Source organism: Sinocyclocheilus anshuiensis, unplaced genomic scaffold (assembly GCF_001515605.1).
Source record: "Sinocyclocheilus anshuiensis isolate Anshui unplaced genomic scaffold, SAMN03320099.WGS_v1.1 scaffold1214, whole genome shotgun sequence".
NCBI lineage: Eukaryota > Metazoa > Chordata > Actinopteri > Cypriniformes > Cyprinidae > Sinocyclocheilus > Sinocyclocheilus anshuiensis.
In genome coordinates this window covers 13,851-36,230 of record NW_015555777.1, presented here as the reverse complement: position 1 = coordinate 36,230, position 22,380 = coordinate 13,851, and the positions used below count along the sequence as shown (strand labels likewise).

Sequence of the window (22,380 nt, the reverse complement as noted above, 5' to 3'; positions counted from 1 at the left end):
GCACATCCATAATATATATATATATATATATATATATATATATATATACACACATATAATTTTCATACATATATACGAAAATTTGAAATGTTGAAGTAAAATAAAAATAAAATGTTGAAGTTGAAATACTAAAAGAACTAAAACTACATTTCCAAATAAATGAAGGCTAAATAGAAACGTGTGTTTGTGTGTGTGTGTGTGTATTAGATGGACAAAGCTGAATGAAAATTAGAAATAAAACTATTAACTGAAAAAAAATTGTTGAAGTTGAAGTAATAACATAACTAAAAACTAAATTTCCAAAATAAATTGAAGTTAAATGGAAAAATAAAAAATAACAAAAGCACATATAATCACACAAAAAAACTAAAACTTACTAAAATGATAATCAAAAACTAAACTAAAATGAAAACTGAAAAAAAAACGTGGTACCGCCACATGACATTTCATTTATTTGAAACTTTTCTTGAAAACAGTATAAAAGTTTTTAAAAAAACCAAAATGCAACCAACATGAATACAAAGAGCACATTTCTAAGACCTTGGTACATATTTTAAACTGGATTTTCATAGATTTTCCATTCTCTTTATCATAGGCACTGTTACATATCATTGGTTCTTTTCTTTCTTTAGTGGAGTTTGAAAGCTGTTTTTAACCAAGAACAATCCAGTCAGTTTTCCAAAAAAAAAACTTTCAACGTTCCCTTTATCCCTAGATGTTAAAAGCAGCCATAGTTCATGCCTTTCAGAAATACTCAGTGTGCCGATTACAATCGGTGTACTTCAGAAACAGTAAAAATATCCCACAAGTGTAAGAGAACTCCTGAGAAATGTGTCAGGGCTGAAATCCCAGTGTCTCCTCATAAGGGAGGGCTGGAGTCGCTGGAGTTTGGAGGCCTGTGAAATGCGTCTTGATGGGGATAATGAGGGACATATCCGTGGCCCAGCCAAGCGTGCTCCATCGCAGGAGAGCAAGAGGGTCTGCAGGTTTTGCCTTTCATGTTGCTGGCTGTGTGGGTTCCTGGCGTGCTGATTTGTGACTTAAGATAAAAATCACATTGCCAGGGATTACCACACAACCGCCACTCGAACGGCTGCTATGGCAACCAGAGGCACCATTTTAATGCAGCTCCAGAAAATAGAAATAAAAGATGACATGGCTTTTCTCTGTGGGTCTCTGACAGGATGACAAGAAAATGCAGAGGAGGAACGCATCCCTGCCGACGAGCGGCGTGGGTGAAGGAGCGCGTACGCAGGAGTGTCGAGGAGAGACTCTCAGAGCAGGTGCAGAGCTTAGCTGATTGGTGAACAGTGATTGAACTCTTTGTTCACAGTGGCTAAGTTCTGCACCTGATGAGAGGATGACAGACGGCGAGAGACCTCAGGGAATGGCTTTTTCCCACTTTTCTTCATCTCGTTACAGATGTGAAGTGCTAAAAGTGTAATGATTGTACATTCGCATGTCAAAGAAGTTCGAGAAATGGAAGACGGCATGAAAGACAAAGTCAGTGGAGGGTGTCTATAGTTAAGGTTGTGGGTTACGATTTACTATCAGCTTGCGCCAGTGCAAACCCCCATTTGGTGTTTAACTACTACTGTCAGGATTTACTAAAGACACAGTGGGAAATTAGCGCTGAAAAAGCGTGGACAGTTATTTTTGTGACTCGCCTTTTGAATATGCATTTGTAGGAGTTTCGATTGGTAAATTTATGGGAGGAGAGTATTTAAATGAATCACGCAACACGATTTACGCTCGTCAATTCACTGGTATTTGCGGCATTATTTAATGCCCCCCAAAAAAAGCATGTCTTAAAGCAGGTGGTAATTTGCGCTGCTCTTGGTAGACTGTGCTGGTCATTATGGAAATGATCTGACTGCACCTTGTCAGTAAATCACCCGCAGAATTTTCCCCTCCCATTGGCGCTTTTTGGAATTGCGCTCTAATGCAAATTTGCCTTGAGTAAATCTGGCCCGAAGTCTCAGCTTTCAAATGTCGTCATTTTGTAAAGAAATGCAAAAAATAAATACTGTTTTGTGGCTCTTTAATGTGTCGTGATAGATCGCTGTAGCACCTTAGTTCAAGCGGCACGTGAACCGATCATCTCTACCTTTATACTAGTTATAGCACAAAATAAACATGAAAGAACATCAGAAGGTCTTCTTTCAACCACAGAAATACGTCAATACACACCATTTTTCAAGTTCATTGACATTAATCTACATTAATGACATTAGTCTTGTTTGTCGGATAAAAATGGCAGATTCTGCGTTAAGATTGGTCAGATCGCCGGTCAATCAAACTCCCTGTGAAGGGTCAATTGACTAACTGCTCAAAAAAATTACGTCAGGACTAGGAATAATGCATCCACTACTAAAAAGTATACTAATGCTCAAATATTTGGAGTTTATTAAATTAGAGACATTTACATTGTTACAAAAAATCCAATTTCAAATATGGTTCTTTTGAGAACTTTCTATTTATCAAAGAATCCTGAGTGAAATGTTTCCACAAAAATATATATAACTGTTTTCAACATTGAAAATAAGCAAATCAGTACTGTATATTAAAATGATTTCCGAAGGATCATGTGACACAGAATATTGAAAATTCATGTTTGGCATCACAGGAATAAATCACACTTTAAATCTATTAAAATATAAGAGTTATTTTACATTGTAATACTATTTCACAATAATGTTGTTTTTACTGTATTTTAGATCAAATAAATGCAGCCTTGGTAAGCATAAAAGGCTTCAAAAAAATCATGTCAGCTCTAATCTTTCAAATTTTAGTGTAAATGAATATACTACATTTCTTTAAATTTTTTGTTAAAGGTGATGAATTGAGTTTTTCATACCCTTATTTTCTGCCCCACTGGCTAATTTCCCAATTGCTTCATCAAAACATTTTCCAGCATATGGTGCTTTCAGATCATACTGAGAATTCATATATCATTGTGCAAACTTTCTTTGAGGGTTTCTGGAGTGAAATGAAACTTTATCGTAGCAGTGCGATACGACGTGGTTGCCTTCATAATGAGCTGATTGTGAGATCCCTTTCACGATGAGCATAACAAACTCTTGCCGAGAGCGCTCGGGTTGGCATGACAGATGAAGAGCGAGTGTGAGATGGTGGAGATGGCTGTAATGAGGACTGAAGAGAAACTGACTGAGCTAATGGAGCCCACAGTGAGATGAGGAGCCCAGGAGTTATCCTCTTCTCCTCCTCCTCTTCTTTCTTCTCCTTATACTCAAGTCTTCTAGCATCACTATGTACCTCTACTATGCAAAAAACTAAATAGTTTCTCTCTTTCCTACTGCTGGCCCACAAAATCCAGAGGAAATTCTGGGAAATGTGGACGAGACATGGCCACACAGACCAAACATCTGCATCTCTGGACTGCAAAAACAGCTCCACTTTTAGCTTTGATGGGTGAAATATGAAAGACAGCAATTGAGACAGGAAGTTGTGCTTTAAAGGACCTCTGCAGATTGAGTTAGCGGACGGCCAGCGGCCAGGATGCCGTCTTCTAAGTCATGACAGATGTAGGAGTTAAATATGGAGCTGGCCATAAATGACTATATTTAGAAGCTGTTTAAAGATGCATTACCATCCATGGCTAGTAAAAATGGAATTAGTTGCACGGGCTGTATTTAAAATGTCATTAGGAGATATTTTGTGGGAAATGAAGTGCTAAGCACCTTCAGCTGAAGCGTATTATCCCATATCTGATCCTTCCATCAAGTGGCCCATGCTGAAAGTGAGTCATATGTGAGTGTGCGAGAGATAGATGGACCTGGCCTCCCGTGCCTACTGAGCTGATTACAGTACTGTAGAAACACTGGCTCAGTTCAGCAGGAACAGGAGTCTGGTCCACAGACCCCCAACTCATCTCTGCTTCTACAGGCTCACACACACACGCATCTTGGTACACTTTAAGTGTGCATAGCTTGGAGAACAAATGCATACATCAGTGTTGTTATTGTTAAAAAAAAAATAGTCTGAAGCTGCAATAGAATAGAACAAACGAAAAGGTAACACTTTAGAATAGGGAACACATATTCACTGCTTTTTAATAGTAAGGTAGTTAAGTTTACTTATGGGGTAGGATTAAGGGATCTAAAATAAGGTCATGCAGAATAAGGTATTAATATGTGGTTTATAAATACTAATAAACAACCAGTATGCTAGTAATATGCATGCTAATAAGCAACTAGTTAATAGCGAGGATAGGTCCTTAAAATAAAGTGTTACCAACGAAAATTAGAAATGTTCCTTTGCTAACTATCTGAATAGTTTAATTACTAAAACTCAAAAATACATGTGGATAGTTGGACATATAATCTAAAACTATTTATAATAGTTATAACTATTTATACCATAATAAAGATATTACTACTAATATATAATATATATATATATAATAATTAAAATAAATAATTTTAATTTGTCACTGTATGGCCATTTAATATGAACTAATGAAAAGTTACAGGTAACTTATGAAAAGATGTGTAAAGTTAATATAAAAAAAACAAAATAAAACTTGTTTAAACTTTCATATAAATAATTTGAATAATATCTGCATGCTGACTACAGAAATGGACACATATGCATCAGTCACCCAAATAAAAACAAGGGGTTCAGGGTTCAGAAAAAATAAAATAAAGACGCTTCTATTCCAAACAAGAATATTTTAACTTTGCTGCCTTTCAAGACAAAAATTATACTTCTTCAAATATTTTAAAACAAATAATAATTACTATTTTTTAAATATTTTATTTCTTTTGCATCTGTTATTACTTTTTTAAATCCTTTTTACGTACATTTCTGTTGTGTATGAAATGTGTTGTATAAATAAACTCGCCTTGATGCATTATGACTGATGTCATGACCATGAATCATAAGGTTTGCTGTTGTACTGATTGTGGCTCTTCTCTTTTGCAGGTTTCAGATCTCTCTGGTCTTCAGTCACATGTTCAACTCAGGGAAATCAAGCAGGATCTGACTAACTACTGCTCACTGATGCTCAAGAGGGAACAATGAATGGACTATTAAAAAAAATCATTGCACATTTAAGCTAGAATACATCAAATAAAGACTCAAATGTCATATTTAGTATTGTCAGAAATAAAAATAAATACTGTACACAAATGTATGTGTCATTCTGAAGTCTTAAAGAGCTGGGTTACCTGGACTTCCACACCAAGGTACATCTTGTTTTTGTGCATGTTGAAGTTGACGGCAGCACTTTCTGAACTCGTTCACCCCGTGCCCACCATGTCAAGTTCCAGAGTCCCGATCAGATAGCAAGAAATGTTTGGGGTAGAAATATGTGCTGATGACGCATGTGTATACGCCAAACATGTCACCTTATCCTCACTGTTAGGAGTTTTTACAACACTTCACACATTCAGGGACATTTCTGTGGTTAACATTACATTTTCTTATAATTGTGATCCCATATAATAGCCATTTAGTTGTTCAACAAATACTTAATATTAAGTAACTATGGAATAACTAGTTGCCGTTATACTAGTATTAAAGAAATAGTTCACCCAAACATGAAAAACTGCTGAAAATTTACTCAACCTCAGGCCATCCAAAAAGTGGATGAGTTTGTTCCTTTATTTTGAAAAGAGTTCAGATTTGGAGAAATTCATGTTTTTAACTTTAAACTGTTGCTTCTAGCTAAAATATGAGTCCTCTATCCATGATACTGTTTTCTCTACTGAAAATGTTTACTCGTCTGAATCGGGAGAGAAATATGCACTGATCCAACACCATTAACAAGGCAACACAGTCCAAAATTCTTCTAAACAAAAGGATTTGTGGATTTAGATGTGAGGGCGATGGGCTTTTTCATTGGAGGAAGTGATTTAATACAAAATTTCACAAAAAAATCTTGGAAGGCCTGAAGTTGAGTAAATTCAACAAATTTAAATTTTTGGGTGAACTATTCCTTTAAATGTAATCCAAATGAAAGACAATAGTGACATTCTTATGTAGTTTAGCAAGGCCGTAAATTTGAGTATGACCCAGTTTTGAGTTATAAACACATGCTTGAGTGGTCTGAATAGGGAAAACGCTCCGAGGAAATGGCCCTACAGGGAGACGGAGACCCACGGAGAAGCACTAGTGATGATGGAGTCTAGAAAGTACAGTACACAGAGACTAAACTATTCAAGAGGCCCTGCGCTGGGAGTACACACACACACACACACACACAGATGTGAGCGTTCATGTGGTGAGAAGGACTCCGGCATGCTCTCCTGTCAGAAGAGTGTGTGGGAGGACAGTGAGCGAAGACAAACGGCGTGTTAGCTAGACGGAGCTCCGCAGTCAAACAACAAAGACTCCGAGTCCAAACACTCGGGAAATACAACCGCAGATCTGACAGCAGTCACATCCCTGGAAATTGACTTCCTCCCATTCGCGTTTGATGTCATCCAAACACACAGATAGAAATACGTGTGTTCCTTTTATTTGGCTCAATACATCAAGTGCGGAGGCCCCTCTTCGGTTTAGGGGGAGAACACCCACGGCTTTTAAAGTTAAAAACGGCAGCTGGGCTTCTCTTCTATAAATGCCATATCGTCCCACCCAGCTTTTCGGTGCGTAACTGAGCCACGCCAGGATTCCTTGTCCTAATAAATAGTTTGGGCGAGCGCTCGAAGCTAGGACTTTTTATGTGAGGCTCTCAGGTTTGGAGGAGGGTGTCCTGAAGAGTCCTCAGCCTGGAATGAACCCTGTCGTCCCGCGTAGCGGCACTGTTTAGTCTGCAGCGTATTGAGGCGAGGATCCACAGTGCCCTGCGCTTCACAGCGGCCTCAGTCAGCACCTGCCACCATCACAAAACACACACATTTGGGTAACCAGCCCTCACAATTTACACTGGACCACTGAAGTTATTGAGATGAGCGTATGAAATGTGTAGTAAAGTAATATTCATTATTTACTCTCATATTACAAACCCTGTTATTTTTCCAGTGGAACACAGAGAAGAATTTTTAAAATTTGGTGCAAATTTAAAAACTTTTTCTTACAATTCTCATATAGGATTGTGACTTTTTTTTATAAAAAATGTTTATTTTGTACGGTGCAGGTCACACCCCTCTGTGTATTTCAACATGAAAAAATTATGTGTTATTTGATTGAATGAATGATGCATTTATATAGCGCTTTATTGTGTATTGTTGTACACCCAAAGTGCTTTACAATCATGTGGGGTGGGGGGGTTCTCTCCTCAACCACCACCAGTTGGTGGTGGTTCTCCGACGTTTTCACTAAATGTACACACTCTGTACACTAGTAGAACATAATGTAGTTTGGTGCGAAAAGCAAAAATTCGACAATGTAACAATTATTATTGTGCTTTACCAGCAAAGACAAAGGGAGAATTGATACACATATGGCTGAAGATGCAGAAAAGGTCTGAGGCCAAAAGACAGAAAGACCAGCAAAGACCAAAAATGAGCTCAAACATTGGTTTGGCTTAAGCAAGGAGAAAGAAATGCAAGCCCATTTCAGCCACATGAAAATAAAAAATAAAATCAATTATATCAAAGAAAGCCGAAATTTAGATAAAAAGTCTTACAACTTTTTTAAATCTCACGATTACCAAAGCACGATTTTTTACTTTCTCACTAGTATCAGTGATAAACTATTCAATGAAAATCCCCTTCCAGTGAGCTGTTAATGCAAGAATCACTGTGATCAGATCATTGAATCATTCTTTTTTTCTTTCAGTCAATAAATCATTCTTCTGGACCAGTTCAAACTCGTTCACTTGAGTTGAAAGCTTTTGGGGGGAAAGATTACCAATAGTGAATAATGATTTAAATCTCAGTCTAATCCTCACACAAATCTATCACATGATTTCATAAGACTTGGACAAGTCATATGAACTGTTTTTATGATGCTTTTTGGTTTCTGTTTGTCAGTGTCAGAGCTTATTCTGTGTTCCACAGAATAAAATCACATGGTTTTAGAACAACATGGGGGTGAAAAATGATGCTTTTTGCGTAAACTATCCCTGTATGTATATTTATTAAACCTCAGCCTTACCTTGCTATAAGGGAGCAGCTCTCAGTGTTCAAGCTGTTGGGTGTAAACTTGTTTTTGTACAGTGTGTGTGTGTGTGTGTGTGTGTGTGTGAGAGACTGAAACGCTTTTGCCAGCCAGCAGCCTATTTTATTCTGTTGTTCTCTGCATACCACAAGAACTAGCGCAGGGTCAATAAAGGCACTGATGACAACTTAATTGGGCTGCACACAGCCCTCGTCTCGCCTTGAATAGGCCACCGGGTTCGCATGAGCAAACCCTTGGCATTTGAGGAGGTGAATGTTATTTTACTATGTGTTGAATCTGAATCAGTGAAGACCTCACCTTGTCAGTTATTTCAGTGATAATGCTAACAGGTCCGTGGGAAAAGACGGTGAAGTTTGAAAACAAATGCAAAACGAGGTTTGCTGAAAGGGAGGAGGACAGGAGCTCTTTCACAGCACTGAGGTGTCTAGGAGGGGGAGGACGAGTGAGAAACAGCATCCTTAGATGAGTCCAGGCTTCTCTGGCCACTGCCTGAGATTAAAACAAAGAGAAGGAAGCCATCAGTAATTTTCCAGTCTGCTTCACTTTGCTGTTTTTAACTTGTGACGTAAGGTTGACTGACTTCAGCGCCATAATTAGATCTCTTACGGTTTGTTGGGACCTCTGGTGCTCTCTGTTGGTGGGGTGGTGGAAGAACGTCAGGAGCCACAGCAGCGGTTCGGCGTTCTCAGGCGCTGCCAGAACAAGCAGCTCAGCAGCTGTGTCCACCCAATACCCACACTGCACCAGCAGGAACCAAGCCTCAAAGAAAGCCTGATACGCCCTGGAAAATCACCATCCACACAAAGAAAGAACCTAACAATTATTTACTGATACATATGGCTTACAGTACGAAGAGAGATGGAGGAACAAGAAGGCTGAGTGAGTTTGGACAGAGAAAGAGAGATTTGCACTGACAGCTGCTCAAACTAAAGAGCTTCTTGAACTTTCAAGTTCTGGTTTATTCTCTGATAATATCCTGATGACACCTGCAGCTGACACTCTCATTACTTAAAATGCTTACAATGCATGTATTTTCCTAGAACTGTATACACGACACACATGCATCAGGCCATATAATTGGTTAATAATCAGGGAAATCTGTAAAATGCAGCTTGCACAGATAATGTATCACTTATTATAACTGATAAAAATACTGTGAAAAAACAATTACAGCTGAAAGCAATATATTTTTATTTAGTATTATTTTTTTGCAAAAAGCCATTTAATAATTACAAATTATGTTCTCCAATCTATGTTATGTAAAAGTTGTTTGAGCCTTCCCTGAGTATTTCCAGTAATAAAATAAAATAAAAATCATAAAATTAGTTTAGTGGTGGTTTATTCACACCAAATGTGAGAAGAACTGCTGTCAGTAAGTCTATTCACACCAAGGACAAAACAATGTATGGTATGTCTGGCTAAATGAAAAACATTTTATACTTATGCACATTTATTATATATGCACATATATTATAAATGGACTTTGAAGAGCGTGTGAAGAGATCTGTAGCACAAAAGGGGTTCATAAATTACAACCATTTTGTTATTCAGGACATTGATACTACTTCTTGGAGTGGACAGACAAGGACAAGAATTTGTGAAAAGCAGCTATGTACTTCAGCTGAAAACCTATCACTAAATATCAGGTCATCTTTGTCCAAATACCCACCTGTGTCAAGCCTGACAGGGCTAGAAACATACAGGATTACTGTGTGGGAAATCTCTGTAGTAACAGCACTGCTGACGATAAGACAGCAATGAAGTGTAGGGTGTCTTGAAGCTCATCTCACCTGACATCTTCCCCCGCCTCCTCATTCTCCGTCACGCTCTGAAGTAAACTTCTGATCCAGCTCAGATGATCCAGCCAGGCTTCCCTGGGAACCTCTGAAAGGGGGTGAAACGAAAAATGTAGAAATGAGACACTTTTGAAATTGATTTCCAGGTGGATGAGGTGAACTTAGCAACTGATAACAAATCTTAAGTTGAAATGCTTTCAACTGACCCTTCAAAATGTTCCTGACCAAACTAACCTTAAGAAATGTTGCCATCTGCCATACTATCATTCATATTATTATAACCATATTTCTTTTAAAGGGGTCATATGATGCGATTTCAATTTTTCCTTTCTCTTTGGAGTGTTACAAGCTCTTGGTACCTCGCTTTTCAGACTGATGAGCTTTGTAAAAATCGACGCGTTTCAAAAAGGTGGGGCATAGAGGAGAAAAAATAATGTACAGTATGTGGAAAATAATGTGTTTTTTTAACTTTAAACCGCATAAACACATTTCATTACACCAAATACACAAAATAATGTTCTTTTAGGAGCATCATATGACCCCTTTAAAACATTTTAACACTGTATATTTATGCTTAGCCCCAATATTCATTAAATATAACAAAACAACAATGGGCCCCACTGACTATCATAATATGGGAAAAAAAATTATTTTGTGTTCTGCAGAAGAAAAAAATTGGTTTAGAACAAGTATCATGACAAAATGTTCATTTTTGGATAAACTATCCCTTAAGTATTGTGGTCCAGTAGTGCACAACACAACGAAAACGCCAAAACAGCACATAGGACTAATTTTATTGTGTTGTGCTAATTTCACTGTGTTGCGGCTCGCTTCTGTGTTTTGTGCTAATTTCGTTGTGTTGCGGCTTGGTTCCGTTGTTTTGTGCTAATTTTGTTGTGTTGTGGCTAGTATTAGTTGGGTTGCAGTTTGTTTACGTTGTGTTGTGCTAATTTCGTTGTGTTATGGCTTGTTTCCATTGTGTTGTAGCTTGATTTCGTTGTGTTGTGCTAATTTTGTTGTGTTGTTTACGTTGTTGCGACTTGTTTCCGTTGTGTTGTGTAATTTCGTTGTGTTGTGCTAATTTCATTGTGTTGCGGCTTGTTTCCTCTGTGTTGTATAATTTCGTTGTGTTGCGGCTTATTTCCGCTGTGTTGTGCTAATTTCGTTGTATTGTGCTAATTTTGTTTGTGTTGTGGCTTGTTTCCGTTGTGCTGTGTAATTTCGTTGTGTTGTGGCTTGTTTCCATTGTGTTGTGTAATTTCGTTGTGTTGTGCTAATTTCGTTGTGTTGTGTAATTTCGTTGTGTTGTGTAATTTCATTGTGTTGCGGCTTGTTTCCGCTGTGTTGTGTAATTTCGTTGTGTTGTGTAATTTCGTTGTGTTGAGGCTTGTTTCCGCTGTGTTGTGTAATTTCGTTGTATTGTGCTAATTTCGTTGTGTTGTGGCTTGTTTCCGCTGTGTTGTGTAATTTCGTTGTGTTGTGCTAATTTCATTGTGTTGCGGCTTGTTTCCGCTGTGTTGTGTAATTTCGTTGTGTTGTGCTAATTTAGTTGTGTTGTGGCTTGTTTCCGTTGTGTTGTGTAATTTCGTTGTGTTGTGTAATTTCGTTGTATTGTGGCTAATTTCATTGTGTTGCGGCTTGTTTCTGTTGTGTTGTGGAGATTTCGTTGTGTTGTGCACTACTGGTCCACCACATTTAAGTCATGCAACAGTCAAAAATCATCTAACGTGTAATGTTTCCACAAAATATTATGCATCACAACTGTTTTCAACATTGTTAACAATAACAAATGTTTCTTGAGTACCAAATCAGCATATTACAATGATTTCTGAAGAGTCATGTGATAGTAAAGACTGGAGTCAAAGGAAAAATTAAATTGTAAAATATAGTGAATATTTCAAAGTGAAAATGAAAACAGCTTAAAGTGACTGTGAATAATCAAACGGAGCTAACTTACTCTAACAATCTCAAATTACATTTTTTGTCCATTCACTTTCTGCCAAAACAGGGTTTGGAATGACCTAAGAGTGAGTAACTGATGAGAAAATGTTTACTGGATGAACTGTCCCTTTAAGACATGCCAGAGTCAAAGAATCATGGTCTATCTTTAGCTTAATGAGGTAAATAACTAAGCTCCGGCATTCACAAGTCTCCTTTCAGAGACGAAGGTCCCCCTTCACGTCAATCATTCCATGTACAATGACAATTGAACCAATGCAAACATATAATCCTAAAAACGAGCCCCTGGAGCAGCAGGCACCTGAAGTCTGCAGCGATTCTTCTGTTGTGCTGGTTATAGAATAGGTGGCATTGTGAGGATATCCTCTGGAGTTCAGGAGGCATTGAAGAGCCCTGGGTCCTTTGGGAGCCAAGCCAGAGATAGATATCAGAGGACCGGACAGAGGCGAGCAGGGTGGGTACCGGAGGAAGGAGACTGTTTGTTTGGGACTGCTCTGATGGAGGGAGGGAGATAAGGCCAGGCTTTGGGACTTCAGATGGTGGAGGTTTAGGATGAAGGATTCAAATGAATCTCTAGCCACTCACTGAGACAATACTGAGTCAAGTTCAGTCAGAGTGAGGTAATGGTTTTGAATAAGGGGGTGTGGCTGGTGTCTGACTAAAAGTATTATAGTTTGCTAGATCTGAGATTAAAACAACAGATCTGCGATCTGATATAATTAGACTACACTATGTAACTATGTCTCCCTTTACTATAGAAAATATGCACAATTTCTCTCATATAACCATATATTTAGAAATGGTCCTTCATATATGGCTGCCTGTGACTGACATGCACTTCATACTAAGAAACTATTTAAAGCAAGTAATTTAAAGTAAATAGTTTTTGAAAAAAAAAGTTAATTGTACTTTATATACACCTTGAAATATTTCACTTCCACTTAACTAGTGGCCAACTTGTATAAAAAGCGGCACAGCTCTCCCCTCCCACTCTCTCTTACAAAGATATGTGCTATAAACTGCTGAGGCACCATATCATCAGAGATCCTCATAAATGATGTTCTCTTGTTAAGTGAAGGTCTGAGTTTCTGAGAGATAGTAAGAGGTGCTGTACCTGATGGTGCTGTCAGTAAAGGAGTGAGTAAACTCGGCATCACATGTGGGAAGAAGGCTCTGAGTGGTAGACGATCCTACAAATCATATATGCATACAGTTATCACAACAACTCCAAATATGAAACACCGCTTTTGTGTCATTTGAGAGCCACTAGTGGCACCAAACAGACCTGCCAATCATATGAAACTCCACAGAGTCAATGCATTATTTCTCTGTCTTGTTTTCTCTTGTTTATGGCCTCTGTGGGACTCCATATTTTTGGAAACAATCATTATTTTTGCAATTCAGTTTGGTGCTGCTAGTGCCAGAGAAATTACACATTCACCTTCATGAAGCCAGTTTGTACCTGGGGTTTCTGTCCAGTCAGTCTCTGGAGGAAGCAGACAGTGAAAACCTGTATGAGGGCTCTCACGGCCAGGTTCTCATCAATCTCTGTCAGCACATTCCTAAACACACACACACAATCTCACACTGTTTCTGAAATTAATTTGCTGTGGTGTAGGTAAAACGGCCTGATTTACTATAACATTTTAAATTCTAATAAGTAATAATTACGGATGCAGCAACATAGAGGTTTTAAATCAACAATTATTATGAAATGGCTTTTATAATAAATACATACTGTTGTGCCCTTTAAAAAAAACAACATTTACACTAAAGCTTTAATCTAAAAAATTGCAGTGATTTAAATGAGACTTCAGAACATTTTTTAAAAATTGAAAACCATTTAATACACTTTGAAAGCTTCCAATAGCAGCCTAAATCATAAAAATGGCAATAATAAAAATAATATTGGCTAGAACAAATATAAATCACTGATATTATATTATATTATATTATATTATATTATATTATATTATATTATATTATATAAATTGGCCAAATGGAATCCACTGTTTTTTGTTTTTATTTAAGAAGAATGGTTTTAAATATAGTCGAAGGCACTTTCTATGAAGTTTTGTGGTGTAGATACTCCATAGGTCTAACTAATAGAAATAAAATGCACACAAAATATGATATTCACCTGTAAATTTCGTTGATTGTGAGGAAGATGTGACAGTGATCGGCTGAAGCTTGAGGCTGGTGGGGGAAGAACATTGCAAAGCATTAGGAACAATGCATTTTTGTCATCTCCTCTCTTAACCACTAGGGGGCAATGCTGTAATAATAATGAGGACCTGTTGGCATCTTATACAGACCCCTCCCATAATTAAATGTTGTAAGTATAACAGCCAGCTTTCTTACCAACAAAATGCACATTGCTTTATTATACAGGAATATCATCTGTTTTAAATTCATGTGAAAGAGTAAAAAATTACATCCAAGCAGCTGTACATGCATGTCTGGTGCAGCACGTAAACTTACATGCTCATATTTTAATAGAACAGGTTTCATTAATATACCCATAGTTCATATGGGCAAAGAATGTCATAAAAACATTTCATCCAGACCCAAAACATCAGTGCTCCAGAAAGCCCACATGTGCCCTTGCGGTCTTTGATCCTTAGAGCATTTGTCTTTGTTTGTGCATGTGTTTGTGTGTGTGTGTGTGTGTGTGTGTGTGTAGGCCACAGGGAGAAGCCTCATTATTCTCTCCTTCATTTGGGACCATTAAAACGTCTGCCCCACCCAGCCCACAGGCACCCTCGTCCCTCATCTCTCCTCTGTACACGCACACACACACACGATCCTCACACACCACCCCCCTCCGAAGCCCCCCCAAACCCCAAAGCATCTCAGATATTCCCGTAACCTCAGCTATTCAACGCTTGCCAAAAGCCGCCAATTTGCTGCTCCAATAAAAAGAGACGCATTTCAGCAACAAACATTAGATGGTATGATCCTGTCTCAGAAGAAAGAAAACAGAACGATAGAAATGAGAGAGATCATAGAATACAGAGCTCAACAACTCACAGCCAATGTCATAAACCAATGAATGAAAATGACTACAACTGCAATCACAAGCAATTTTTCGCACAAACATTCAAATGCACCTGAAGCTGAAATGTCGCTCTTTGCCTGATCTTCATAAATAACCGATTCAGACACAATCATCCTACACTACCATTCAAAAGTTTGGGGTCATTAAGATGTTTTTCAAGAAATTAATACTTTTATTTAGCAAGGATGCATTAAATTTATCAAATTTGACAGTTGAGGTATTTATAATTTTACAAAAGATTTTCTATTTCAAATAAATGCTGGTCTTTTGACCTTTCAATTCATCAAAGAATCTTGAAAACATTTTTTATCAGTTTCAAGAAACACAAAATGTTAATAATAATAACATTTCTTGAGTGCCAAATCAGCATATTAGAATGATTTCTGAAGGATCATGTGGCACTAAAGACTGGAGTAATGAATATTCAGCTTTGCCATCACCAGAACACATTATATTTTAAAATACATTAAAGTAGAAAAAGAGTTATTTGCTCAGTTAATTGTTATAATGTTTCACAATATTCCTGCTTTTACGGTGTTAATAACGTTTGAATGATAGCATGGTTGATTCCAGTTTCTCTCCAGTTCACAGGTGCCTTCCTGTTTCGGATTCCCCTCATGCTGTTCCAAACATGTATGACTTTCTTTCTTTAGTGGGACAAAAAGGAATATTTTTAATAAATTCTAGGCTGCTATTTTCCATATAATGAACACAAGCTTATTTTTGAGTAGAAGCAATTTGGCTCACTTGTACAACATTTATATTTTTACGACAATTTATGTTTTTTTGTTTTTTTTTTAGCTTGACAGACTTATTATATGGAAATGAGTGGCCATGATATTCTTAATAAATAACTTAGTGTTTACAGAAGAAAAAAAGTCATACAGTAAATAAAGAAATCAAATGCTTGGAACAACACAAGGATGAAGAAATTATCAATAATTTAAAAAAACTCAAATAAGAGATGACGTGACACAAGCAGAGGCATAGGAAAGGGCTGTCTGCTTTTATTTTTTTATGAAGGCTGAAGCTTTCTCTCCCTAGTGAAAACAGATGGGCTTTCCGAACACTCATCCATACCTTCTCCTAACACTTCAGGGAGGGTCAATTACAGCATGGCAAAAACATCCTCTTTCTGGCAGTGGGATGCTAGAAGATGCTGTTTATTGTTATTGGATCTTAGCTTTGAGGAAGGTGGATGAAAACAGAAATGTGAAACTAATTTCTGGTTTCCACTTTTTGATTGCGGTTTAAACAACTTGTTCCTGCAACGTAAACACACCGCAGAGTTCAATCTGCTCACAAGCACAAACAAATAAGAGTTGAATGCAGCTGAATTTGGGCCTCGTTTTACCTGTCTGTACTGCTCAGAATGAGACGCTAAACAGAACCTCAAACATAAGCTACAAGACGACTGTTTGACGTCCTTAGACAGACATGTAAATGAGGTCTTGATTTGAGTCATTTTAACTTTCTTCATGTAGATATGAAGCAGCCTCATAAAGATGTGTATGGACCGCGGGCCTGCTTCACATCACACTATTTGTGTCTGTTCTCAAAAAGAGGCCAGCGTATCATGCAACGCTGTTAATCTTCACACGCTGTGTACCATACGAACAACAGACCATCAAATTCCTTCTTTACTACCATAGTTTTACTGTCAACACAGCAGCACCAAATTAATTAGCAACCAAAGCAAATATTATGACATGCGGTACTAGTTGCCATCAAACATAACAGTGTGAACTGTTGCTAATAAACATGATGATGGTCTGTTGCCGTAAGGTGCTGATATATTTGTTTAACAGTTTTTAAGAGTTATGGCTATTAATATTTTGGCAATATGCAATATGTGGGATCAAAAAGTCTGATACCACTAGTGAAAATACTTTAGTTTTGCATTTTTGTGATAAAACGTTTTTCTTGTGAACTATATTATTATATCAGAATAACAGATTGAAAAGTGAAAAGCTAAAGAAAACTAAATCGAATGTATTCAAGAAAGAAAAAAAGAAAAAGAAAGGGTCATTTGAACACACATTTGTTTATTTTCAGGTTTAAATTTTTATATTTAAATAATACTTTTAATGTGGTCTCAATCTTTTGGAATCAAGAAAAGAAAAATGTTAATATAGAAGAACTCAAGCTTACCAGTAATGAGCCATTAACATGTTTGTCAAGACTCTGTGTCATTGTTTCATGGTCAGACAGCACAGATTCCAGTAAGCTCACTGCTGCCCCCTCCAGACAGGTGGGACTATAACACCACAGGTTCACTACAGCCTCATCCTCCAACACAAGCCTCTTACTGTGTAGGAGAGAAAGACAGAAAACACATAAACAGTCTGTATGCTGTCATTAAATGCTGGTCACATTGGACAAGAGACAATGCTGCACTGTAATGACACTCACCTGATCAAGGCCTCACTGACTTCCTTAATGAACTCTTGATTCAGACAGGAAAAGCCACACAACATGGAATGCTTCAACAGAGCTCCAATAAGAGGAGATATCTGAGGACATGTGACCAAGGCAGCGCATGCCGTTGACATGGCATGAATATTCCCATTTGAACACCTACAAAACAAACAATAAATAAATAAATAAATAAAGTGTGAGAGGGTAGTATTTGTCTGAACAAACTTTATTTTTCAGGTGTAAAACAGAAACAAATTTACATGTATGTCCAGATTGATATTAAAGTTTTATTACCCGGCTGATGTGTTTGGCAAGCCGTCACAGCTTTTAATTACCTCCTCTGTCATCAATGACACAACCTGAAATGGACAGCAGGACACAACAGTTTGCCTTTAATTTCATAAATTGAATGCGGTTTAAAAATGACAATTTTAACATGGTTTGTTTCTGATTATGAAGTCACATATGAACAGCCAATTTCTCATGTAAATGAGAGTGGAAAATACATTTGTGGCTGAGCAATATACTGTATCTAATATTCACAATGCATGTTTTTGTTGGTGATGTAAAATTACATAGCAAACCATTTTAATTAAAAAAAACAAAACAAAAACATTTTTTTATTTGTCCATCACTAGACTAGTTTTACAAACCCTTCTCAAATTTCAAACTTCAGAAGCAAAAATAGTTCATTTTCTTGATGGTTCATGACTTCAAAATGTTTAAAATGAATCAATTTTATGATTTGTTTGCATCATCACTGCATTTTTTCATTTATAAAAGGATTCAATGTGAAACTTCCTGGTTGGTGTTCATTTAGTGAATAAAATATGCATTATTTAAACTATACTTTTCACTGTATTTTACTTCTTGCAATATACTTGGCAACAGAGGCTGTTTAGTTCAAACAACAGTTCCTGTGAGGGGAAAGAAAATAGATGCTATCGAAAATCATAAATAGACTGAAAAAGAAGAATTCGTTCAGCTATATTGTCCAGCCTTTCTATCACACTAACCATTTCAATGTTAATGTTACAATGATTCCCAAACCTTCTGAAGAGCCTCTGAGTGGTATCGCTTCGGGGTTAATCCAGCATGTTTTACTGTAGCATGAGCTACACTGCCCTCCTCCTCCGAGATCAGATGACACAACATATTCTGTCCAGAACAGATACATAACATAAAACAATGTCAACGACAGCTTTTAAACACAACACCCTCCGTTTATGGCTAAATGTAATCATCACACACCAATAAACATCAATAACTGAATTATTTTGCTTTGTATGTGATTGGACAACTATTTGCTCATCATAAATACATCTCCGTGTTGCACATAAATAATAAGAAAGAAAGGAAAAAGGACAATGGAAACGGGTGGCAAGGCCTGTCTGTTTATGAAAGCACAGGGTTTAAGCCTTGACAGAAAGCATGTCTGCTTGCGGAGGGGCCATGTGGTTTCTTTAGGTTTACAGTATGCGAAGATGTCCTCCACAGATCCAAAGAGGCTCAATTACTACCATCTGAACAGCAAAAACACACTGCAGATCACACTTAACTCTAAGCTGGGTTGCGGCTACAGTGCAGGCCAATGAAACACAGCCTTTTTGCATTCTCTCGTTTTTTTTCTCTACCTTGAGGTGGAGAAACATGGCATCTGCCATGATGATTTTTTTTGTTTTTTTTGTTCTTCAAAGTGGTAATTTAGACAGTACTAAACCACATGGATGCCCAAGCTAAATCAAAACAACTTTCAATATGCCTAAAACAAAAAAAAAACAAAAAGGGAAAAAAACACCACAAGCATCGCATGACTCTTGTAGCTTAAAAGATCTTTAAACAATCAAGCAAACTACATATATTGTTAAACTATTAATACTAAAAATGACTAAATTTGCATGCCTCACAGATATGCCACATGATTTAAGTGCATTCAGGTCCATTTTGACCTGAAAGAGAAACATAAAAAATTTCTAAAATAGTTTTTAGCATGGGAACCAAACTTTTGATCCATTCTGACCTGGATGTCTTTTTGATCTATGAGTTATATTTGTCTCAAAATACTTTAGTATAATATATTTAGCCTCCTCCCATATCACACACACACGGGATGAATTTTGTTGATAAACATGAATATGCATTGCCTTTTGATGAACCATTGCAGCATGAAAAATTAATCATCTTTTTCAACTGAAAGCTAAAGTTTATAAAAGTAAAATGAACATATTTTATTTGAAAACATCCCACATTGATGTTGTTTTGTTAGAAAATGAATATGCTAGTTTAATAAATTTGGACTGTTTTTGAGCAGTCATGAGTTATGAAAAAAAACCAGCTAAAACCAGCTTAAGCTGGTTGGCTGGTTTTAGCTGGTAATCCAGTCTGGTCATAGCTGGTAAGCAGACTGGTTTTAGTGGGGTTTTGGCCACTTCCTTAGCTGGTCAGGCTGGTCTTAGCTGGTCAGGCTGGGAGACCAGCTGGAATAACCAGCTAAAAGCAGTTACTTCCAGCTTAAACCAGCTAAGACCAGCCAACCAGCTTAGGCTGGTTTTAGCTGGGGTTTTTTTCAGCAGGGAGGTTCAAAGTAATTTAAATCAATTGAGTACAATGTTAATACTGGTAATTGTCAGATTATATGTTCTTAGGAATTTCATTTAATGATGTACATTATGTATGAATATTTAAAGATTGTTCTTTATTCTTTATTTTTATTTTGAAATCTGAAATTAAGTAATTTCTTGATTTTTTCATTAATAAAAGAGTGTGGCAAACAAAAATCTATGATTTTTAAATGCATTATGAGAGTTAAGGAATAATTCATGTCAGATGAGGGCTACGTTTTATGCTATTTAATCCTGATATATTAAAGATAAGGTCATTCTAAACAGCCTAAAACAGTTCTTAAATGTGTCTTGAGAGGTAAATGTATAATACTTAAAAAGACCACACAAGTCTCCCAGAGGACTGCTTCCAGACCCCCAGGAGCCCTGAAGGAGCGGAGGGGCCATCAAGCATGGTCTGGTCTCTCTGATGTGGAGAGAGTCAAGCTGGCGCTCCAGAGCAAAGGATCACAGAAGAATGGGCAACCGGCCCTATATTAACAGACAAAAACGTCTCTCCGTGGCTCTGCGGAAGCATCGTCATTCTTCTTCGTCTCATCTGCTGGGCTAAACCACCCACAAGAACACCACAACCAAGTTGGCTTTGTGAATGACAGGACCGTTTGTTTATTCATGTCGAGCAACTAAAGGAACACAGGCCATCACTGCCGTTGAAGCTCTGGGGGATCAGCTGGAATCATCCCAGATGAACCTCACATTGTAACCCATGCTGATTGACATGAAGGCTTTCTCAGATGGGTGAGTCTTTACATGTTGACAGTGACAGTAAACAGCACTCGAAACAAACAAGGATGGGATAAATGCCAACGGAGAAATGCACAGTCCATTAGAACCGCAAAAAAAAAAACGAGAATGGAAAAATAAGAGATCAGCTGTCTGGGAGAAGCAAGACGTCAGGCTGGGAGGAGAAGGAAGACCCCCGGGAAATGAACACAAACCAAATCAATTTGCCAAAACACAACAAGAAAAAGACCAAAGACATTGGACAGTAATTAGGTTACAGCAAGACAGAACAAATCAGAAAGTGATATGCCATTAAACAAAGAACACACTTCCAGATCAGCGTGATCAAACCTGAGGAATAGTGCCATGGTTTAGTAATTGTTTTTATATGATCATTCAAATGGTACTTCAAAAGCCCAAAAAAGCATGGCATTACCATTGTATCATGGTGTAATTCTGACATACAAATCAGCAGAAGGAGACTGGCCAGTCTACCAAAAGTAGAAGACAAAAACAGCAAGCTTATGGACCTTCTATAGGTCAGACACTTTTGGATTGTCTTCCTCTTCCCATGTTTCATTGATTGAGTAAATACACACGTGCCAATAATCTGTAACGTTATTGCACAAATCAAGTCCTAATCTCTGTTTTTTGTTCCATATCTTTCCCAAACAAACCATACTTACAAACACTGCTGCTGCACTAGGGATTGTTCGCTAAGCAAATAAATAATGTAAGATTAAACACCGTGACTGAACCCCTGACAGAGAACCCACACCTCCCTCTGACTCCACTTCCCTTCGTATAGGTCATAAAACATCTGGCAAATTAAAAGTTTACTTTAAAAGCCCTGCTTTAATTAGCGCTATGTTTTATTAGATGAAAAAAAAAGAATCAAACGAATGCACATACGTTTGAATCTGGCAGAAATGCGAGGGGTCCTGTATTGCTTATGGTAAACCATCTGTGTGAACTCTGTAAAAAGTTGAAAGTGTACAATTATTTTAGTTCTTTTTCATCACCTTTCATCTCCCAACCCTGATTACATCTCCTTAGCCCTTGTATTACGTTCCAGGTCAATTTGACCCATTTTGATTTTCGAGCTGTCGGAAATACCAGTTAAAGGGTTAGTTCACCCAAAAAGGAAAATTAGCCAATAAATTACTCACCCTCAAGTCATCCTAGGTGTATATGACTTTCTTCTTTCAGACGAATCCAGTCGGAGTTATATTAAAAATTGTCTTTGATCTTTCAAGCTCTATCGTTGTACTCAGCGGGTGTTGCATTCCTTCGGTTCAAAAGACGTGAAATAAAAAGCACCCTTCCACAAAAAAAAGTGTCTCACACGGCTCCGGGGGGTGAACAAAGGCCTCCTGTAGCGAATCGATGCATTTTTGTAAGAAAAATATCCATATTCAAAACGTAATAATCACTTTAATGTAGCTTGCGCCAGCAGTTCTACACAGAAGCAGCTCCGGGCTGATGACATATGAGTTCAGCATTGCGCATGCGCCGGTGCGTCTCGTGAAAACAAACGTTTGTTTATAGGATCAAAAGAAGCAAAGTTTCCTTACTTTAGCAAAGGAAAACAAGTCTCCTCTTAGCTTATATCGAAATCCTCCGACAGTCTTCTTTACAAATCCTCGTTTTGTACTTCTAATAAGTGACCGTTGTTTTGTTTCGATCTCTCCGCGTGCGTCACTTCTGAGCCGCGCAT

At 37.5% G+C, this 22,380-nt stretch overlaps 2 protein-coding genes across 5 annotated transcripts in view; one reads left to right on the top strand and one right to left on the bottom strand.

Annotated features, from left to right (window-relative positions):
- aopep (aminopeptidase O (putative)) overlaps positions 1-5,558 on the top strand; it is a 106,511-nt gene extending 100,953 nt beyond the window's left edge. Inside the window, exon 17 of the mRNA XM_016468482.1 lies at positions 4,945-5,558. The gene's annotated coding sequence lies outside the window, so the exon portion shown is untranslated. The remainder of the gene's footprint in view (positions 1-4,944) is intronic.
- A 357-nt stretch (positions 5,559-5,915) lies between these two features.
- LOC107674501 (Fanconi anemia group C protein-like) overlaps positions 5,916-22,380 on the bottom strand; it is a 28,652-nt gene continuing 12,187 nt past the window's right edge. The window contains exons 5-16 of one of the 4 annotated variants that reach the window (XM_016468483.1): positions 21,576-21,638; positions 18,370-18,477; positions 17,614-17,678; positions 17,314-17,478; positions 17,053-17,209; positions 13,984-14,039; positions 13,285-13,405; positions 12,958-13,033; positions 9,879-9,972; positions 8,695-8,869; positions 8,386-8,577; positions 5,916-6,838 (exon numbers count right to left, since the gene is read on the bottom strand). In XM_016468483.1, the coding sequence (XP_016323969.1) occupies positions 6,698-6,838; positions 8,386-8,577; positions 8,695-8,869; positions 9,879-9,972; positions 12,958-13,033; positions 13,285-13,405; positions 13,984-14,039; positions 17,053-17,209; positions 17,314-17,478; positions 17,614-17,678; positions 18,370-18,477; positions 21,576-21,638 (1,413 nt within the window). In that variant the 3' untranslated portion in view covers positions 5,916-6,697. The remainder of the gene's footprint in view (positions 6,839-8,385; positions 8,578-8,694; positions 8,870-9,878; positions 9,973-12,957; positions 13,034-13,284; positions 13,406-13,983; positions 14,040-17,052; positions 17,210-17,313; positions 17,479-17,613; positions 17,679-18,369; positions 18,478-21,575; positions 21,639-22,380) is intronic. The other 3 variants (XM_016468484.1, XM_016468485.1, XM_016468486.1) reach the window with 3 other exon arrangements.